Source organism: Pristiophorus japonicus, chromosome 4, assembly GCF_044704955.1.
Source record: "Pristiophorus japonicus isolate sPriJap1 chromosome 4, sPriJap1.hap1, whole genome shotgun sequence".
Taxonomy (NCBI): Eukaryota; Metazoa; Chordata; class Chondrichthyes; family Pristiophoridae; genus Pristiophorus; species Pristiophorus japonicus.
Window position 1 is genome coordinate 9081003 of NC_091980.1, and position 20740 is coordinate 9101742.

General features: G+C 52.5%; 1 protein-coding gene across 1 annotated transcript in view; it reads right to left on the reverse strand.

Moving 5' to 3' along the window:
* tnip1 (TNFAIP3 interacting protein 1) overlaps positions 1–20740 on the reverse strand; it is a 69144-nt gene that overhangs the window by 30444 nt on the left and 17960 nt on the right. The window contains exons 6-9 of the mRNA XM_070877996.1: positions 18757–18851; positions 15996–16122; positions 12180–12275; positions 10255–10320 (exon numbers count right to left, since the gene is read on the reverse strand). Of these exons, the coding sequence (XP_070734097.1) occupies positions 10255–10320; positions 12180–12275; positions 15996–16122; positions 18757–18851 (384 nt within the window). The remainder of the gene's footprint in view (positions 1–10254; positions 10321–12179; positions 12276–15995; positions 16123–18756; positions 18852–20740) is intronic.

Here is a 20740-nt window from a genome sequence, read left to right on the forward strand (position 1 = left end):
AATCTGTGGGGGAAGAGAGGGGAGGAAGGAGTGAAACGGAGTAAGAGGACGTGTACTGATTTAAGAAATGTCCAAGGGGCCAAATCAGAACACAACCTGTGAAGCAGTCAATGCAGCGATCCTTCTAAACACTGACATCTAGTGGAGGGTAATGGAACTGAACTTCCAGAAACAACTCTCTCTTGCTTTAATATAGCGCCTTTAACATTGTAAAACATCCCAAGGCGCTTCCCAGGAGCGCAACAAACAGAATTTGACACCGAGCCACGAGGTGATATTAGGCTAGGCGACATAAAGCTTGGTCAAAGAGGTTAGGTTTTAAGGAGCGTCTTAAAGGAGGAAAGAGAGGTAGAGAGGTTTAGGTAGGGAGTTCCAGAGCTTTGGGGCCCAGGCAACAGAAGGCACGGCCACCGATGGTGGAGCGATTATAATCATGGATGCTCAGGAGGGCAGAGTTAGAGGAGCGCAGACATCTCAGGGGGTTGTGGGGCTGGAGGAGATTACAGAGATAGGGAGGGGGCGAGGGCCATGGAGGGGTTTGTAAACAAGGATGAAAATTTTGAAATCGAGGCGTTGCTTAACCGGGAGCCAATGTAGGTCAGCGAGTACAGGGGATGATGGGTGAGTGGGACTTGGTGCGAGTTAGTACATGGGGCAGTGAGCACAGAGGGTGATGGGTGAGTGGGACTTGGTATGAGTTAGGACACGGGGCAGCGAGCACAGGGGGTGATGGGTGAGTGGGACTTGGTACGAGTTAGGACACGGGGCAGTGAGCACAGGGGGTGATGGGTGAGCAGGACTTGGTGCGAGTTAGGACACGGGTCAGCGAGCACAGGGGTTGATGGGTGAGCGGGACTCGGTGCGAGTTAGGACACGGGTCAGCGAGCACAGGGGGTGATGGGTGAGCGGGACTCGGTGCAAGTTAGGACACGGGTCAGCGAGCACAGGGGGTGATGGGTGAGCAGGACTTGGTGCGAGTTAGGACACGGGTCAGCGAGCACAGGGGTTGATGGGTGAGCGGGACTCGGTGCGAGTTAGGACACGGGGCAGCGAGCACAGAGGGTGATGGGTGAGCGGGACTCAGTGCGAGTTAGGACATGGGGCAGTGAGGGTGGGGTGATGGATGAGCGGGACTTGGTGCTATTTAGGACACGGGTCAGCGAGCACAGGGGTTGATGGCTGAGCGGGACTTGGTGCGAGTTAGGACACGGGTCAGCGAGCACAGGGGGTGATGGGTGAGCGGGACTTGGTGCGAGTTAGGACACGGGTCAGCGAGCACAGGGGGTGATGGGTGAGCGGGACTCGGTGCGAGTTAGGACACGGGTCAGCGAGCACAGGGGGTGATGGGTGAGCGGGACTCGGTGCGAGTTAGGACATGGGTCAGCGAGCACAGGGGGTGACGGGTGAGCGGGACTCGGTGCGAGTTAGGACACGGGTCAGCGAGCACAGGGGGTGATGGGTGAGCGGGACTCGGTGCGAGTTAGGACACGGGGCAGCCGAGTTTTGGATGAGCTCAGGTTTACGTAGGGTAGAATGTGGGATGGGATGGGCAATAAATGCTGGCTTTGCCAGCGATGCCCACATGCAGAGAATTGTTTTTCTAAATATCAGACTCTGGCATCTCGGAGAAGCTGCTTTGTCCCACGGGGAAAGTCCCGCGCTCGGGTGTAGCGCCCATTTCGAAATCTCTCGTCCAAATCAAGCACATCCTTTCGCTCCAGTCTCGCCATCGAAGCACTTCAACCCGCCTCCGTTAAATCTCAACTGGAAATCAATCCAAAGCCAGCACTTGCTGAGTGCCCCTCACCTCCCATTTGCAGGAGCAGTGAAATGGCGATAACTGTCCAATAAGGGAAGGAATAGCTCGATAGATCTTAAATCAATTTACAATATGGTAGTGAATCATAGAACCATAGAAATTTACAGCACGGAAGGAGGCCATTTCGGCCCATCGTGTCCGTGCCGGCCGACCAAGAGCTACCCAGCCTAATCCCACTTTCCAGCTCTCGGTCCGTAGCCCTGCAGGTTACAACACTTCAGGTGCACATCCAAGTACTTTTTAAATGTGTTGAGGATTTCTGCCTCTACCACCCTTTCAGGCCGTGAGTTCCAGACCCCCACCACCCTCTGGGTGAAGACATTTCCCCTCATATCTCCTCTAAACCTCCCCCCACTTACTTTAAATCTATGTCCCCTGGTTGTTGACCCCTCTGCCAAGGGAAACAGGTCCTTCCTATCCACTCTATCCAGGCCCCTCATAATTTTATACACCTCAATCAGGTCTCCCCTCAGCCTCCTCTGTTCCAAAGAAAACAGACCCAGCACCTCCAATCTTTCCTCATAGCCACAATTCTCCAGTCCAGACAACATTCTTGTAAATCTCCTCTGCACCCTCTCCAGTGCAAATCACATCTTTCCTGTAATGTGGTGACCAGAACTGCATGCAGTACTCCAGCTGTGGCCTAACCAGTGTTTTAAATAGGTTAAGCATAACCTCCTTGCTCTTGTATTCCATGCCTTGACTAATAAAGGTAAGTAACTATTCCGTATGCCTTCTTAACCACCTTATCTACCCTGGCCTGCTACCTTCATGGATCTGTGGACCTGCACTCCAAGGTCCCTTTGTTTCTCTACACTTTTCAGTGTGCTAGCATAAGCTTATGGTCTACAGGACAGTAGTGATACCTGCCCGCCTATATTGCTCAGATACACCTCAAAGCACTGGGAACTATCACCAGCGATGTCTCGGCAAGATCCTGTAAATCCCCTGGGATGACAGATGCACCAATGTCAGTGTTCTCGCTCAGGCCAACATCCCCAGCATCGAAGCACTGACCACACTCGACCAGCTCCGCTGGGCGGGCCACATTGTTCGCGTGCCCGACACAAGACTCCCAAAGCAAGTGCTCTACTCGGAACTCCTGCACGGCAAGTGAGCCCCAGGTGGGCAGAGGAAACATTTCAAGGACACCCTCAAAGCCTCCCTGATAAAGTGCAACATCCCCACTCACACCTGGGAATCCCTGGCCTAAGGCTGCCCTAAGTGGAGGAAGTGCATCCGGGAGGGCGCTGAGCACCTCGAGTCTCGTCGCCGAGAGCATGCAGCAAACAAGCGCAGGCAGCGGAAGGAGCGAGCGGAAAACCAGACTCCCCACCCACCCTTTCCTTCAACCACTGTCTGTCCCACCTGTGACAGGGACTGTGGCTCTCGTATTGGACTGTTCAGTCACCTGAGAACTCACTTTTAGAGTGGAAGCAAGTCTTCCTCAATTCCGAGGGACTGCCTATAATGATGATGATGATGATTCCCTTGCCATGTTAGACCTCCCCAAATGCATTACCTCACACTTATCCGATTGAATTCCATTTGCCACTGCTCTGCCCACCTGACCAGTACATTGATATCTTCCTGCAGTCTGCAGTTTTTTTCTTCATTATCAACCACAAAGCCTATTGTAGTGTCATCTGCAAACTTCTTAATCATACCCCCAACATTCAAGTCCAAGTCATTGATATATACCACAAAAAGCCAATTTTGGATCCAACTTGCCACTTTGCCTGGATCCCATGGGCTTTTACTTTCGTGACCAGTTTGCCATGTGGGACCTTATCAAAAACTTTGCTAAAATCCTTACACATTACATCATACGCACTGCCCTCACACCTCCTCAAAAAATTCACTCAGGTTAGTCAGACACGACCTTCCCTTAATAAATCCACGCTGACTGTCCTTGATTAATCTGTCTTTCCAAATGAAAATTTATCCTGTCCCGCAGGATTTTTTCCAAAAATTCTCCCACCACTGAGGTTAGGCTGACCGGCCTGTAATTACTCGGTCTATCCCTTTCTCCCTTTTTAAACAAAGGTACAACATTAGCAGTCCTCCAGTCCTCTGGCACCACACCTGTAGCCAGAGAGGACTGGAAAATGATGGTCAGAGCCTCTGCTGTTTCCTCTTTTGCTTCTCTTTAACAGCCTGGGATACATTACAGTGCAGTGGTGACGTTACTGAACTCATAACCCAGAGGCCTCGATCAATAATCCAGAGTACAAATCCCACCCTAGCAGTTTCAGAATTTGAATTAAGTTGATAAAATCTAGAAATAGAGGGGCCTGGATATAGTGGATAGCAAGGGCCTATTTCCATTGGTGGAGGGTCTATTACGAGGGGGCATAGTTTTAAGATGGTTGGTGGAAGGTTTAAGAGGGGATTTGAGGGGGAGCTTCTTTACGCAGAGGGTTGTGGGGATCTGGAACTCGCTGCCTGGAAGAGTGGTGGATGCAGAAACCCTCACCACTTTTAAGAGATGGTTGGATGGTCACTTAAAGTGCAGTAACCTGCAGGGTTACAGACCTAGAGCTGGTAATTGGGATTAGATTGGATAACCTTTTGTTGGCCAACGCAGTATTAATGGTAAGTACTGCAGGGAATCGAATACGGCCAGGGTGATCTCCTGGACTAGTGTCGATCGCCTGGATGGGTCGGAGAGGAATTTTCCCAGGTTTTTTTTACCCCTATTTGGCCTGGGTTTTTATCTGGTTTTTGCCTCTCCCAGGAGATCACATGGCTCCGGTTGGGGTAGAGTGTAGAATGTTTCAGTGTAAGGGGTGTCGCAGTTGTGTGAGGCGGACTGGTTGGGCTGGGTGCTCTTTGCCTTTCCGTCATTGTTCACAGGTTTATATGTAACCTTCAGGGCTGCTGACCGAGGGCCGTGCGGCTCTTTGTCGGCCGGCGCGGACACGATGGGTCGAAATGGCCTCCTTCTGCGCTGTAAATTTCTATGTTTCTAAATAAAAAGCTGAAGGTCTAAATTGCCCCGTATTGCGAACGCCCGATAGCACCTCCGGGGGGCGCTAATGGTGCACGAAACACATTTTTCCTCCGGTGGAGGTGCTATCATGGCAACATTGCACCCTGGGATGCCCCGCCTGCTGTGCCCCCGGGCCGCCACGCGACTGGCGGTGATGTCATCGGCGCGCGTGGCGACCCCTTCGCGTCGGGCAGCGACCCCTTTCCACTCCAGGGCCGATATCGGCCTGCCAGCCTCATGGGGACGCGAAGCCAGCCCGATATCCACCTGTGGGGCGGAAGTTAAAGGGGAGGTCCCCAGCGCCCCGCCATCTTGCCGGTTTCACCGCTCTCAGTTCGGCTCCGATACCTGCACCCGAGCGTGGTCCACGCTGCAGGGCCGGGCGCGGTGTTCTACGTTGCAGACCACAGCTCCCGGTCACCCGCTGCCCTGCCGGCCCAACGGAGGCCATCAGAGGCCTTGCAGAGTGCGCCACCCCCCCCCACCACCACCCCCACTTTAAACGAAGGGGAGGGAGGGGCGTTGAAACGCTTCAGCGCTACGCGGATCCTCCTCCTTGCTGCCGATCGCGCCCTAATTCGCGCCGCTGGTCTCGCCCAAAGAGGGAAGTGGAGCGAGGGGCGGGGAGGCCAATTCAGCAGCCGGGTGCAGGACGTACTGCCCTGGAGCAGGTCACCGCGCCCAATCGGGGAACGGGGCTATTTCACCCACCCCCCCCCCCGCCCCGTCTCCGTAATGGTGACCATGAAGCTGTTGGATTGTCGTTAAAAACCCAACTGGTTCACTAATGTCCTTGATGGAAGGAAACCGGCCGCCCTTACCCGGTCTGGGCCTACACGTGACTCTAGCCCCACACCATCCTTAACTGGTTTAACCTTAACTGCCCTCCAAAATGGCCAAGCCAGTCACGTGGTCGGATCAAACCACTAACCAGAAGCCCCTCAAATGGATGAGCCCTTATAAAAGCAAGAGGAATACTGCCTTTTGTAGTAAGATGAATTGAGTTTCCCAAACCCGCGACCTCTGCCGCCTAGAAGGACGAGGGCAGCAAGCGCATGGGAACACCACCACCTCCACGTTCCCCTCCGAGTCACACACCATCCCGACTGGGAAATATATCGGCCGTTCCTTCACCGTCGCTGGGTCACAATCCCTGGAACTCCCTCCCTAACAGCACTGTGGGAGCACCTTCACCACACGGACTGCAGCGGTTCAAGAAGGCGGCTCACCACCACCTTCGAGGGGCAATTAGGGACGGGCAATAAATGCCGGCCTTGCCGGCGACGCCCACATCGCTTGAATTGTTTTTTCGGGCTCTGGTATTTGAAGAATCTGCTTTGTTCCACGGGGAAAGTCCGGTGCTCGAGACTAGCTCCCATTTCGTAATCTCGGCCCACACACTAGTCGAATTATTGGCTCACGAATTTACAGCCCAGCTCGTCGTCGCCTGTCCACTTTTTTCCCGGTTAACATTCCTGAGGCCATCATCATAGGCGGTCCCTCGAAGCGAGGATGAATTGCTTCCACATCGACAAAGGAGGAGTTCCCAGGTGTTTCAATGAAGAACCAAATATTCCAGATCCCGAACTACATCCTGAAGGGCGGAAGATGCCTGTGCGTGGATTTTTTTAACGTGGGGTGACCGTTGCACACCAGCCACCACACGGGCTTGACAGAGCGAGGTCTTGGTCCAGTGGCAAGGGTTAACCAGGACGACTGGAGACCTGCTCTGCTGCACGGACCCAGTGCGCACACACATCACAGTGTGGGCTGAGCCCCGTGCTGCCCCTGGGCCCTCGCCTCTCCTGGGCCCCGATCACATCGCTCCTTTGCCCCGACCTCGCCGCTCCTGCTGTACCTGCCCACGCTCCAATCAGCGACCTGGACCTTGGTGACGTCCAATCCAATCGCCCTCTTCACAGCCGTCGCTCTCCAGCACGCGCTGTACCGTGAAGTGGTATGTCGCCATGCTGCCCCTTTGAAGGCCCCGGCCTGCTGATGGATGCATGGACCATCCCACACACAGTATTGCGATAACAATCAGATCATCTGTTTTTGTTATGTTGATTGAAGACTAAATATTCGCCAGGAAACCGGGAAGAACTCCCCTGCTCTTCTTCGAAATAGTGCCATGCGATCTTTTACCACCTGAGAGGGCAGACGGCGCCTCGGTTTAACGTCCCATCCTAAAGACAGCCCCTCCAATAGTGCAGCACTCCCTCAGTACTGCCCCTCTGAGACAGTGCGGCGCTCCCTCAGTACTGCCCCTCTGAGACAGTGCATCACTCCCTCAGTACAGCCCCTCCAACAGTGCGGCGCTCCCTCAGTACTGCCCCTCAGACAGTGCGGCGCTCCCTCAGTACTGCCCCTCAGACAGTGCGGCGCTCTCTCAGTACTGCCCCTCCAACAGTGCGGCGCTCCCTCAGTACAGCCCCTCCAACAGTGCGGCGCTCCCTCAGTACTGCCCCTCCGACAGTGCGGCGCTCCCTCAGTGCTGCCCCTCCGACAGTGCGGCGCTCCCTCAGTACAGCATGGAGTGTCAGCCTAGATTATTGTGCTGAAGTCTCTAGATTGGGACTTGAACCCACAACCTTCTGACTGGCGTACGGAATCGCTGGGATACGGACGTGCCCCAGTGACAGCTGAACCGTTGTGGTCTGTGCAGTGAAGGTGCTCCCACAGTGCTGTGCGGGAGGGAGTTCCAGGACTGTGTCAGGCGGGTGTGTGCGACTTGCAGAGAGTGGTGTTCCCATGCGTCTGCTGCCCTTGTCCTCCCTGGTGGTGGAGCTTGGTGCTAGATTTGAGGTCCTGATCTTCGAACACTCTCTTCCTCCGGCGACCAAAGGCTGCACAGGCGCACTGGAGGCGGTGTTGGACATCATCGTCGATGTCTGCCCTTGCTGATAGTAGGCTCCCAAGATATGGAAAGTGGTCCACGTTGTCCAAGGCCACGCTGTGGATTCTGATGCCCACAATCCTGTATGGCTCAGAGACGTGGACCATGTACAGTAGACACCTTAAGTTGCTGGAGGAATACCACCAACGATATCTCCGCAAGATCCTGCAAATCCCCTGGGAGGACAGACGCACCAACGTTAGTGTCCTCGACCAGGCCAACATCCCCAGCATTGAAGCACTGACCACACTCGACCAGCTCCGCTGGGCGGGTCACATTGTCCACATGCCAGACACAAGACTCCCAAAGCAAGCGCTCTACTCGGAACTCCTACACGGCAAGTGAGCCCCAGGTGGGCAGAGGAAACGTTACAAAGACACCCTCAAAGCTTCCCTGATAAAATGCAACATCCCCACCGACACCTGGGAGTCCCTGGCCAAAGACCGCCCTAAGCGGAGGAAGAGCATCCGGGAGGGCGCTGAGTACCTAGAGTCTCGTCGCCGAGAGCATGCAGAAACCAAGCGCAGGCAGCGGAAGGAGCGTGCGGCAAACCTGTCCCACCCACCCGTTCCCTCAACCACAGTCTGTCCAACTTGTGACAGAGACTGTAATTCCCGTATTGGACTGTACAGTCGCCTAAGGACTCACTTTTAGAGTGGAAGCAAGTCTTCCTCGATTCTGAGGGACTGCCTATGATGGAGAAATGTTGGCTCTCTGAGGCAGCGAATTCCACAGATCCACAAACCTCAGAAGAAATTTCTCCTCATCTCTGTTTTAAATGGGTGGCCCCTTATTCTAAGATTATGCCCTCTAGTTCTAGTCTCCCCCATCAGTGGAAACAACTTCTCTGCATCCACCTCGGCGAGCCCCCTCATAATCTTATATGTTTCGATAAGATCACCTCTCATTCTTCTGAATTCCAATGAGTAGAGGCCCAACCCCCTCAACCTTTCCTCATAAGGTTGATTCCGGAGACGAGGGGGTTGACTTGTGAACCTTCTCTGAACTGCCTCCAAAGCAAGTATATCCTTTTGTAAATATGGAAACTAAAACTGCGCGCAGTATTCCAGGTGTGGCCTCACCAATACCCTGTGCAGCTGTAGCAAGACGTAGGGAGCTAAATATGTCTCTCGTCATCGAAGAAATATGAGCTGCAGCCACCCTATGACCCATGCTTCCTCCCACAGTCTGCTTCACACAAGAGCCTTTGAAAATGGAACCCTCAACATTCACAGAGACCTCATCCAACAGCACAGGCCCGGAGTACCTGTACTGTGATCCCACCCAGGCAGGAAGCAGGGTGGGGGGGGGGGGGGGGAAGGCAGTGGTCTTGGGAATTTGTTGCATTGTATTAGCCACAAACACCCCGCATCTCCCCGGCTCCGCACTGGGGCAGTGATACTACGCACAGAGTGTCCGGGGGGTGGGGGGGAAAAGAGGGGCAGAAACGTTGCCGAGGTGCCGAACGTGTACAAACCCTCAGACACTCGCACCGCCCAAAATAACTCATCAAAACAACGCTGAATCTGAAAGCAAAAATAAGCAAAGGAGGTTGGGGAGCTGAAGTCAGGCCCATAAATCCCACCCCTCCCACAGCCCATGTACCCACCCATTGAATCTCCCCCCACAGCCCATGGATATTCTCCCCGATCATCGACTCTACCCACCCATTGAATCCCCTCCCCACAGGTCATGGCCAATAACATTAAAAAAAAATGATCTGGCCATCATCACATTGCTGTTTGTGGGAGCTTGCTGTGGGCTTATATTCCTACATTACAACAACAACTTGCATTTATATAGCACCTTTAACGTAGTGAAACGTCCCAAGGCGCTTCACAAGAGGATTATGGGCTAAAAATGTAACACCGAGCCACATAAGAAGAAATTAGCGCAGGTGGCCAAACGCTTGGTCAAAGAGGTAGGTTTTAAGGAGCATCTTGAAAGAGGAAAGAGAGGTAGCGAGGCGGAGAGGTTTAGGGAGGGAGTTCCAGAGCTTGGGGCCCAGGCAACAGAAGGCACGGCCACCGATGGTTGAGCGATTATAATCAGGGATGCTCAGGGGGGCAGAATTGGAGGAGCGCAGACATCTCGGGGGGTTGTGGGGCTGGAGGAGATTAGAGAGATAGGGAGGGGGCGAGGGCCATGGAGGAATTTGTAAACAAGATGGAGAACACCACCAGAATGAAGCTGAGAAGCAGAGTACATCGCTACGAGACTCGCCATCGAAGAATGGTGGAATCCAGCAGCACAGGAGGCGGCTATTCGGCCCATCGTGGCTGTGCCGGCCGACAAAGAGCAATCCAATTAGTCCCACTCCCCCTGCTCCTTCCCCACAGCCCTGCACTTTTCCCCTCCTTCAATTATTTATCCGATTCCTGTTTGAAAGTTACTATTGAATCTGCTCCCACCGCCCTTTCAGGCAGCGCGTTCCAGATCACAGCAACTCGCTGCGTTAAAAACATTCTCCTCCTCTCCCCAGCTGGTCCTTTTGCCAGAGATTCTTGGCTGACTCGGGAGGTCACCCGCCCACCATTCCCGTTTTACCTTTTGCTCGTACTGTTGCTTCATGCCTCGGAATTGCTGGTCCCACTGTTTGTTCACTTCCAGCAACTGGGAATTAAACACGGAAACAATTAGAAATATTCCACAACAACCGACCGACAGGCAAAGAAATAACAGAGGCGGCTCACAAAGGCTATACGCCACGTGCAGTCCGGGAGTTACACAGAGGAAAGGTGGAGTAGGGTTGGGCCTCTACTCATTGGAATTCAGAAGAATGAGAGGTGATCTTATCGAAACGTGCAAGATTATGAGGGGGCTCGACAAGGTGAATGCAGAGAGGATGTTTCCACTGATGGAGGAGACTAGAACTAGGGGGCATGGTCTTAGAATAAGGGCCGCCCAGTTCCGCCCAGGGAGGCAGAACATTATCTGAATGGTGACAGATTAGGAAAAGGGGAGGTGCAACGAGACCTAGATGTCATGGTACATCAGTCATTGAAGGTTGGCATGCAGGTACAGCAGGCGGTGAAGAAGGCAAATGGCATGTTGGCCTTCATAGCGAGGGGATTTGAGTATAGGAGTAGGGAGGTCTTACTGCAGTTGTACAGGGCCTTGGTGAGGCCACACCTGGAATATTGTGTTCAGTTTTGGTCTACTAATCGGAGGAAGGACGTTCTTGCTATTGAGGGAGTGCAGCGAAGGTTCACCAGACTGATTCCCGGGATGGCAGGACTGACATATAAAGAAAGACTGGATCGACTAGGCTTATATTCACTGGAATTTAGAAGAATGAGAGGGGATCTCATAGAAACATATAAAATTCTGACGCGATTGAACAGGTTAGATGCAGGAAGAATGTTCCCAATGTTGGGGAAGTCCAGAACCAGGGGTCACAGTCTAAGGATAAGGGGTAAGCCATTTAGGACCGAGATGAGGAGAAACTTCTTCACTCAGAGAATTGTGAACCTGTGGAATTCTCTACCGCAGAGAGTTGTTGAGGCCAGTTCATTGGATATATTCAAGAGGGAGAGTTAGATATGGCCCTTACAGCTAAAGGGATCAAGGGGTATGGAGAGAAAGCAGGAATGGGGTACTGAGGGAATGATCAGCCATGATCATATTGAATGGTGGAGCAGGCGCGAGGGGCCGAATGGCCTACTCCTGCTCCTATTTATGTTCAGCTGCAGGCAAAGCCCAAATGCCATCACTTGTGTTGTAGGGGATCAATCTTCAGTTGGGCTGGGTTTAGAAATGACTGCATAGTAACGTGGCTGTCGAAAACACAAAGGGCCAGATTTCCGGCTCCCCTGCGCTCCGTTTGTCGTCCCGGAGCGGCGGCAATGGCGGGGGTGAGGTGTTCTGGGCGGGCGGTCGGTCAGCCCCCAGCGCCCCGCGGCGATCCCCGGGGTCGGGTTTAGCGGCGGCGCGGAGCAGCATCGCTCGGAAGAGCTGAGCCCGGTGTGCAAAGCCCCCTGGGTCGCGACACCGGCACGGGTTTTGACTCCCGAACGACCCGTCCGCCCCGCAGTGAGGCTGGGAAATCGGGGCGGGTTATCTATACCGACAGCGGAGAGATGAGTTCCTTATTTTAATTTTTTGCCGATTTTGTTGCGATGGTGTGGGCAATGTTTTTGTAAGCTCCTCCCCCCCCCCCCCCCCGCCCTCTCCGGGAGCGTTCCCGGCCCGCAGCTTTAGCTCGGGAGTTTCCCATCCTAACGCTCCACGAGAGGGGTACAACGCCTCCCTTAGCGCTGCGCTCCCTGACTCAGGGCCCAGCTGCTCAATCGCAAGCACCAGGACGCAAACTCTTCCCAGCCGCTAGATTTCCCGTCCCACCTCCGTTTTTGCCCCCAAAACAGAAGAGTCTAAAATTCAGCTCATTGATTATTTAGCGGGGGACAGAGAGGGAGCTGGTGGACAAGGACAGTGAGGTCAAATGGGGAGAACAAGAGAGGGATGAAACTTGCCTCTTTCCTCTGCGTCTCCAAAGCTGCAACTTTCTTTTCCAATATCTCCGCTGAGTTTTTGTCAGCAGACGGTTGCTGTTCCGGGGCTTTTGCACTCTGTAAAACAAGGGAGTAAATACAGGGAGAAATTAGCAATACTTCCCAACACCCTGGTCACAACTATCTGACAGGGGCAAGGCATTAAACACTGAAAAGCTCCCTCTACACTGTCCCATCAAACACTCCCAAGGCAGGTACAGCACGGGTAAGATAAAGAGTAAAGCTCCTTTTTGGACTTTCAGAAGGCTTTTGACAAGGTCCCACACAAGAGATTGGTGTGCAAAATCAAAACACATGGTATTGGGGGTAATGTACTGACGTGGATAGAGAACTGGTTGGCAGACAGGAAGCAGAGAGTCGGGATAAACGGGTCCTTTTCAGAATGGCAGGCAGTGACTAGTGGGGTGCCGCAGGGCTCAGTGCTGGAACCCCAGCTATTTACAATATACATCAATGATTTAGATGAAGGAATTGAGTGTAATATCTCCAAGTTTGCAGATGACACTAAACTGGGTGGCGGTGTGAGCTGTGAGGAGGACACTAAGAGGCTGCAGGGTGACTTGGACAGGTTGGGTGAGTGGGCAAATGCATGGCAGATGCAGTATAATGTGGATAAATGTGAGGTTATCCACTTTGGGGGCAAAAACACAAAGGCAGAATATTATCTGAATGGCGGCAGATTAGGAAAAGGGGAGGTGCAACGAGACCTGGGTGTCATGGTACATCAGTCATTGAAAGTTGACATGCAGGTACAGCAGGCGGTGAAGGCGGCAAATGGTATGTTGGTCGTCATAGCTAGGGGATTTGAGTACAGGAGCAGGGAGGTCTTACTGCAGTTGTACAGGGCCTTGGTGAGGCCTCACCTGGAATATTGTGTTCAGTTTTGGTCTCCTAATCTGAGGAAGGACATTCTTGCTATTGAGGGAGTGCAGTGAAGGTTCACCAGACTGATTCCCGGGATGGCTGGATTGACATATGAGGAGAGACTGGGCCTTTATACACTGGAGTCTAGAAGGATGAGAGAGGATCTCATAGAAACACATAAAATTCTGACGGGACTGGACAGGTTAGATGCGGGAAGAATGTTCCTGTTGTTGGGGAAGTCCAGAACCAGGGGACATAGTATTAGGATAAGGGGTAGGCCATTTAGGACTGAGGTGAGGAGAAACTTCTTCACTCAGAGTTGTGAACCTGTGAAATTCCCTGCCGCAGAGAGTTGTTGAGGCCAGTTCATTGGATATATTCAAGAGGGTGTGGCCCTTACGGCTAGGGGGAATCAAGGGGTATGGAGAGAAAGCAGGAAAGGGGTACTGAGGGAATAATCAGCCATGATCTTATTGAATGGCGGTGCAGGCTCGAAGGGCCGAATGGCCTACTCCTGCACCTATTTTCTATGTTTCTATACTGTTCCATCAAACACTCCCAGGGCAGGTACAGCACAGGGATAGATACAGAATCATTGAGTTTATTCAAGGCTGAGATTGATAGATTTTTGGGCTTTCGGGGAATCGAGGGATATGGAGATCGGGCGGGAAAGTGGAGTTGAGGTCGAAGATCAGCCGTGATCTTATTGAATGGTGGAGCAGGCTCAAGGGGGCTGTGGGGCCTACTCCTGATCTTCTTGTGTTCTCGGATGATCCGTTGAATGTGGAGGCTGGTGGGGTAGAATGCGAGGATGGTTCCGAGGGGAAGGAAGGGGCGAGGGCAGACATACAGGGAATGGGATGCACACAGTCGAGGGCCCTGTCAAACACGGTGGAAGGCAATCCACGGTTGAGGAAAAAGGACATTTTGGAATCACTAGTGTGGAAGGTGGCATCATCAGAGCAGATAGGACGGAGACCGAGACACTAGGAGAATGAAATGGAGTCCTTACAGGAAGCTGGGTTGGAGTCAGTGTTGTCAAGGTAGCTGTGGGAGTTAGTGGGCTTATAGTAGAGAATTTCTATAGCGCCTTTTCTATGACCACAGGATGGCCCATAGTGCTTTACAGCCAATGAAGTAGTTTTGGGATGTAGTCACTGTTGTAATGTGGGAAACGCGGCAGCCAATTTGTGCACAGCAAGCTCCCACACACAGCAATAATGACCGGGCAATCTGATTTTTTAAGGGATGTTCAAATTTCTCATTTCTAGGGGACCTGTTCTCAATAACACTGGACAGGTCAGCAAGGACAATGTTCATACGAGATGGCCTGTAAAGATCTTGAGCTTTCCGTAACAAGTTGTAGCGACAGTCAGGATCGAAAGGATCGGTGCAGGTGACCTGCCTACCCAGGGGAGCACGGGCAATAGTGTCTATTTCCCGGTCGGTCTACTGCTCGAAGTCAGTCAGTGTGCGTGGCTAGACTTGGTCAAACGCAATAAAAGGTGTACATTGCAAACCAGATTTGAACTGTCTTAGTGTGTGCCTCAACCAACATCACTATAAACAAATTTATTTGGTCATTATCTCATTGTCCTGGGGCCAATGGTTATCCCTCAATCAACATCACTAAAACAGATTATCTGGGTCATTGTAACAATGCTGTGTGGGGGAGCTTGCTGTGCGCAAATTGGCTGCCGCGTTTCCCATGTTACAACAGTGACTACACTCCAAAAGTACCTCTTTGGCTGTAAAGTGCTTTGAGACATCCGGTGGTCGTGAAAGGCACTACAGAAATGCAAGTCTTTCTTTCTCTTTGTGATATCTTGCCCTGCGTAAATTGGCTGGCATCGTTCCCTACGCTGCAATGGTGACTACACTTAGAAAAGTACCTCAGCGGCTGTAAAGCACTTTTTTTGGGGCATCCTGAGGTCGTGTAGGCGCTATACAAATGGAAAAAAAATGCAACATCCCCACCGACACTCGGGAATCCTGGCCCTTGTCCGCTCAAAGTGGAGGAGCAGCATCCGGGAAGGCGACTTCGCCGGGAGCAGGCGGAAGTCAAATACAAACAGCGGAAGGAGCGCACTGCAACCCAAGGCCCCCCCCACCCACCCGTCCCTCCATCCCCCCCCCCCCCCTCTTCCCCACCTGTGAGAGACTGTACGTCCCGCATCAGTCACCTCAGAACTGATATTAGTATGGAAGCAAGTTATCCTCGACTCAGAGGGTCTGCCTAAGCAGAAGAATAGGTGAACTTGCATTTCAGGCAGTTCAGGGAAGGTTCGCTCGGTTGATTCCCGAGATGAAGAGGTTGTCGTATGAAGAAAAGCTCAACAGGTTGGGCCTATACACATTGGAGTTTGGAAGAACGAGAGGCGATTTTTTTGAAATGTACAAGATTCTGAGGGGACTTGACAGGGTAGATGCAGAGAGGGTGTTTCCCCTCGTGGGGGAATCTACAACTAGGGGGGCATAGTCTCAGAATAAGGGGTCGCACATTTAAAACTGAGAGGAGGAGGAATTTCTTCTCTCAGAGGGTTGTAAATCTGTGGAATTCTCTGCCCCAGAGAGTTGTGGAGGCTGGGTCATTGAATATATTTTAGGCGGAGATACAGATTTTTGAGCGATAAGGGAGTCAAGGGTTATGGGGAGCGGGCGGGGAAGTGGAGCTGAGTCCATGATCGGATCAGCCATGATCTTATTGAATGGCGGAGCAGGCTCGAGGGGCCGTATGGCCGACTCCTGCTCCTATTTCTGACATAATAACATAAGTAGAAAGGCAAATCCTGGCCTTTCCTTTCTTGCCTACCTTAGAATCATAGAATAGCACAGAAAGGGGCCACTGAGCCTCTGCACCAGCTCTTTTGAGCATAAATGGGTTTCAGGAATGAGTGCGGGACAGATATTAACCTGTTGAAGGCCTGCTCCTTCCAGCAACATGTCTGCAACCTCGCGTTTGGAGACCACCTCGAACCCTGGAGCCTGCTGCACCTCCTCCCGCTCGGCCACCATTTTCTTCAGCTTCAAGTTCTCGTACCTGGTGGTGAAGAGAATTAGAGAGAGAGAGAGAGAGACAGGTAACGTCGGCGGTTACATAAACCCTTTCTTTACAGGAGACCGCGGGAGTCCGCACAGGAAGGACATCGGCAGATTGAGCGAACGGGCAAAACTGTGGCAAATTGACGTCAATGTAGGCAAATGGGAGGTCATCCATTTTGGGCCTACAAAGGATAGAACAGGGTACTAGACCTATATTCCCTAGAGTTTAGAAGAATGAGAGGTGATCTCATTGAAACATACAAGATTCTGAGGGGGATTGACAGGGTAGATGCAGGGAGGATGTTTCCCCTGGGCTGAGGAGTCTAGAACCAGGGGTCACCGTCTCAGGATAAGGGGTCAGCCATTTAGGACTGAGATGAGGAGAAACTTCTTCACTCAGAGGGTGGTGAATCTTTGGAATTCTCTACCCCAGAGGGCTGTGGAGGCTCAGTCTTTGAGTATATTCAAGACAGAGATCGATAAGATTTTTGGATATTAAGGGATATGGGGATAGTGCAGTAGAGTGGAGTTGAGGTCGAAGGTCAGCCATGATCTCATTGAATGGCGGAGCAGGATCGAGGGGCCGAACGGCCTACTCCTGCCAATATTTATTATGTTCCTTATTGCAAAAGACTAAAATCAGTGGAGGTCCAAAGAGAATTGTCCAGTTACATAGATCATTAAAATGCCACGAACAGGTACAGAAAATAATCAAAAAGGCTAATGGAAAGCTGGCCTTTATATGTCGAGGACTAGAATACAAGGGGGTAGAAGTTATGCTGCAGCTGTACAGAGCCCTGGTTAGATCACACCTGGAGCACTGTGAGCAGTTCTGGGCTCCACACCTGGGGAAGGGTACATTGGGTTTGGAGGGAGTGCAGCCTAGGTTTATCAGAAAGATACCCAGACTCCAAGGGTTAGATTACGAGGAGAGATTATACAAACTAGGGGTGTATTCCCTGGAATTTAGAAGGTTAAGGGGTGATCTGATCGAAGGTTTCAGGATATTAATGGGAACAGAGAGGGTAGATAGAGAGATACTATTCCCACTGGTTGGGAAACCTCGGACCTGGTCTGAGCCAGGCCTTCCAGGAGTGAAATTAGAAAACACGTCTACACATACAGGGTGGGAGAGGTTTGGAACTTTCCTCCACAAACGGCAATTGATGCTGGGTCAATTGTTAATTTTAAATCTGTGACTGATAGATGTCTGTTAACCAAAGGTATTGTGGGGTATGGGCCAAAGGCGGGTATGTGGAGTTAGGTCACAGATCAGCCATGATCTCATTGAATGGCGGAACCGGCTCGAGGGGCTGAATGGCCTACTCCTGTTCCTATGAAGGAAAGGGGGATGGCCAAAAGGGGTAGGTTTTCAGGAGATGTTTGAAGATTGGGAGAGAGGGGGTGGAAGAGTTTAGAGGTTTGGGGGTGGGGTGGGGAAATCTCCAAACTGAGGGGGTTACGGGGGTGTTAATGGTACACCTTGGTGAAAGGGGTGGTGTGTTTAAGCTGAGACACTGCGTCAGCCATGGCTCAGTGGGCAGCACACTCGCCTCGGAGTCAGAAGGTTGTGGGTTCAAGTCCCACTCCAGGGACTCGAGCATAAAATCCAGGCTGACACTCCAGTGCAGTGCTGAGGGAGCGCTGCACTGTCGGAGGAGCAGTACTGAGGGAGTGCCGCACTGTCGGAGGGGCAGTGCTGAGGGAGCGCTGCACTGTCGGAGGGGCAGTACTGAGGGAGTGCCGCACTGTCGGAGGGGCAGTACTGAGGGAGTGCCGCACTGTCGGAGGGGCAGTACTGAGGGAGCGCTGCACTGTCGGAGGGGCAGTACTGAGGGAGTGCTGCACTGTCGGAGGGGCAGTACTGAGGGAGCGCTGTACTGTCGGAGGGGCAGTACTGAGGGAGTGCTGCACTGTCGGAGGGGCAGTACTGAGGGAGTGCCGCACTGTCGGAGGGGCAGTACTGAGGGAGTGCTGCACTGTCGGAGGGGCAGTACTGAGGGAGCGCTGCACTGTCGGAGGGGCAGTACTGAGGGAGCGCTGCACTGTCGGAGAGGCAGTACTGAGGGAGTGCCGCACTGTCGGAGGGGCAGTACTGAGGGAGTGCTGCACTGTCGGAGGGTCAGTACTGAGGGAGCGCTGCACTGTCGGAGGGGCGGTACTGAGGGAGCGCTGCACTGTCGGAGGGGCAGTACTGAGGGAGCGCCGCACTGTCGGAGGGGCAGTACTGAGGGAGTGCCGCACTGTCGGAGGGGCAGTACTGAGGGAGCGCTGCACTGTCAGAGGTGCCGTCTTTCAGATGAGACATTAAACCGAGGCCCCGTCTCCTCTCTCTCAGGTGGACGTAAAAGATCCTATGGCACTATTGCGAAGACAGGTGCGTTCTCCCCAGTATCCTGGGCCAATATTTATCGCTCAAACATCACTGAAACAGATTATTTGGTCATTATCACATTGCTGTGTGTGGGAGCTTGCTGTACCCAAATTGGCTGCCGCGTTTCCCACAGTGACTACACTTTTTTTTTAAAAAAGTACTTCATTGGCTGTAAAGCACCTTGGGACGTCCTGACCTAGTGAAAGGCGCTATATAAATGCAAAGTTCTTTCTTCTCAAAGCAAGCCCGTGAACGTACTTCATCTTCTCCATCATTTGGTTCTTGAGATCCAGGTCGTGGTCCAGTTTCTTGCGCAGATCTTCATTTTCATTTTGCAATTGTTCGCAGAGAGTCTGGAGCAAGGGGAGAGGGAGAGAGGATCATGAATCCACAGAGGGAATGTCACAGCACGGTAACAGGGCGCTCAGACAACTTCCCGCACACTTTCCCACTCATCCTCACAATCCTTCAATACTTCTAATGGCAGTCGGTCATTATCCCGCCATTCACACCCTATCAGGACTAATGTTTTTCTAACTCCGGCCATTACCATTTGAATTCGGCCCATCGCCCCTTTTGTCTCTCTAATCTCTCCTGCCTGCCACCCTATCACAGACCTTCCCTTGAGTTCTTCCTCGCCCTCCCCCTGGTAAGAATCTGTCCTTTCTGAACACTCTCCAGTTCTGACAAAGGGTCATCGACCCGAAATGTTAACTCTGCCTCCTCTCCACAGATGCTGCCTGACCCGCTGAGATTTCCAGCATTCTCCGTTTTTATTCCTTCAATACGTCCCTTTGGTTGTTAAAGCAACCAGTTCCCTTTTAAAAGGAATTAATGAGCACTGCTTCAACAACAACTTACATTTATATAGCACCTTTAATGTAGTAAAACGTCTCAAGGCGCTTCACAGGAGTGCTTTAAGACAAAACAAATACATTTGACACCGAGCCACATAAAAAGAAATTAGGGCAGGTGAACAAAAGCTGCGTCAAAGAGGGATGCTTGAAGGAGCGTCTTAAAGGAGGAAAGAGAGGTGGAGAGGCGGAGAGGTTTAGGGAGGGAGTTCCAGAGCTTGGGGCCCAGGCAACAGAAGGCACGGCCACCAATGGTTGAGCGATTATAATCAGAGATGCTCAGGAGGGCAGAATTAGAGGAGCGCAGACATCTTGGGGAGTTGTGGGGCTGGAGGAGATTACAGAGATAGGGAGGGGGCGAGGGCCATGGAGGGATTTGTAAACAAGAATGAGAATTTTGAAATCGAGGCATTGCTTAACCGGGAGCCAATGTAGGTCAGCGAGCACAGGGAGTGATGGGTGAGCGGGACTTAGTGCGAGTTAGGACACGAGGCAGCAAGCACAAGGGGTGATGGGTGAGCGGGACTTGGTGCGAGTTAGGACACAGGGCAGTGAGCACAGGAGGTGACGGGTGAGCAGGACTTGCTACGAGTTAGGACACAGGGCAGCGAGCACAGGGGGTGATGGGTGAGCGGGCCTTGGCGCAAGTTAGGACATGGGGTAGCCGAGTTTTGGATCACCTCAGGTTTACGTAGGGTGGACACAAGGTGATATTAGGACAGGGGACCAAAAGCTTGGTCAAAGAGGTAGGTTTTAAGGAGCGTCTTGAGGAGGACGGAGAGGCGGAGAGGTTTAGGGAGGGAGTTCCAGAGCTTAGGGCCCAGGCAGCTGAAGGCACGGCCGCCGATGGTGGAGCGATTATAATCGGGGATGCGCAAGAGGCCAGAACTGCAGCAAAACCTCGCAACGTTGAACCAGGCTCTGAAATTCCTTTTTCGAACCGCCCCTCTTAATTCCTTCCACGATCATCGCAGACTTCTCAGCCATCGCACCAACCAGTAGAGGTGGTCTCGCATTATTTGCGGCCACAACCTTGGAGATCTCATCAGGTGACTCCTGAACCTGATCAGCTCCACGAAGTCTATACTGCGCCCTTCCTAGTTCAGATCCATCGAGTAATGTGCGAGCTCATGACTGCGCACGGCACTTTAGACGGAAGTCCAGTGTTCAATCCCCACATCGTCTGCCGTCTCTGAACTGGAGAACCCACTGAAACCCCAGAGATACGCTGGTTACCCCACTTCTATAGCGGTGAATCCGCACCCATCCCCCCGCCCCCCTCGGGAAATTATAGCCCCCTCTAAGGTAAATCACGCCCCCTCCGGGAAATGACAACCCCCCCTCCCCCCACCTCCCCGAGCATCAAGGTACAAAACCAAGGATTCCCT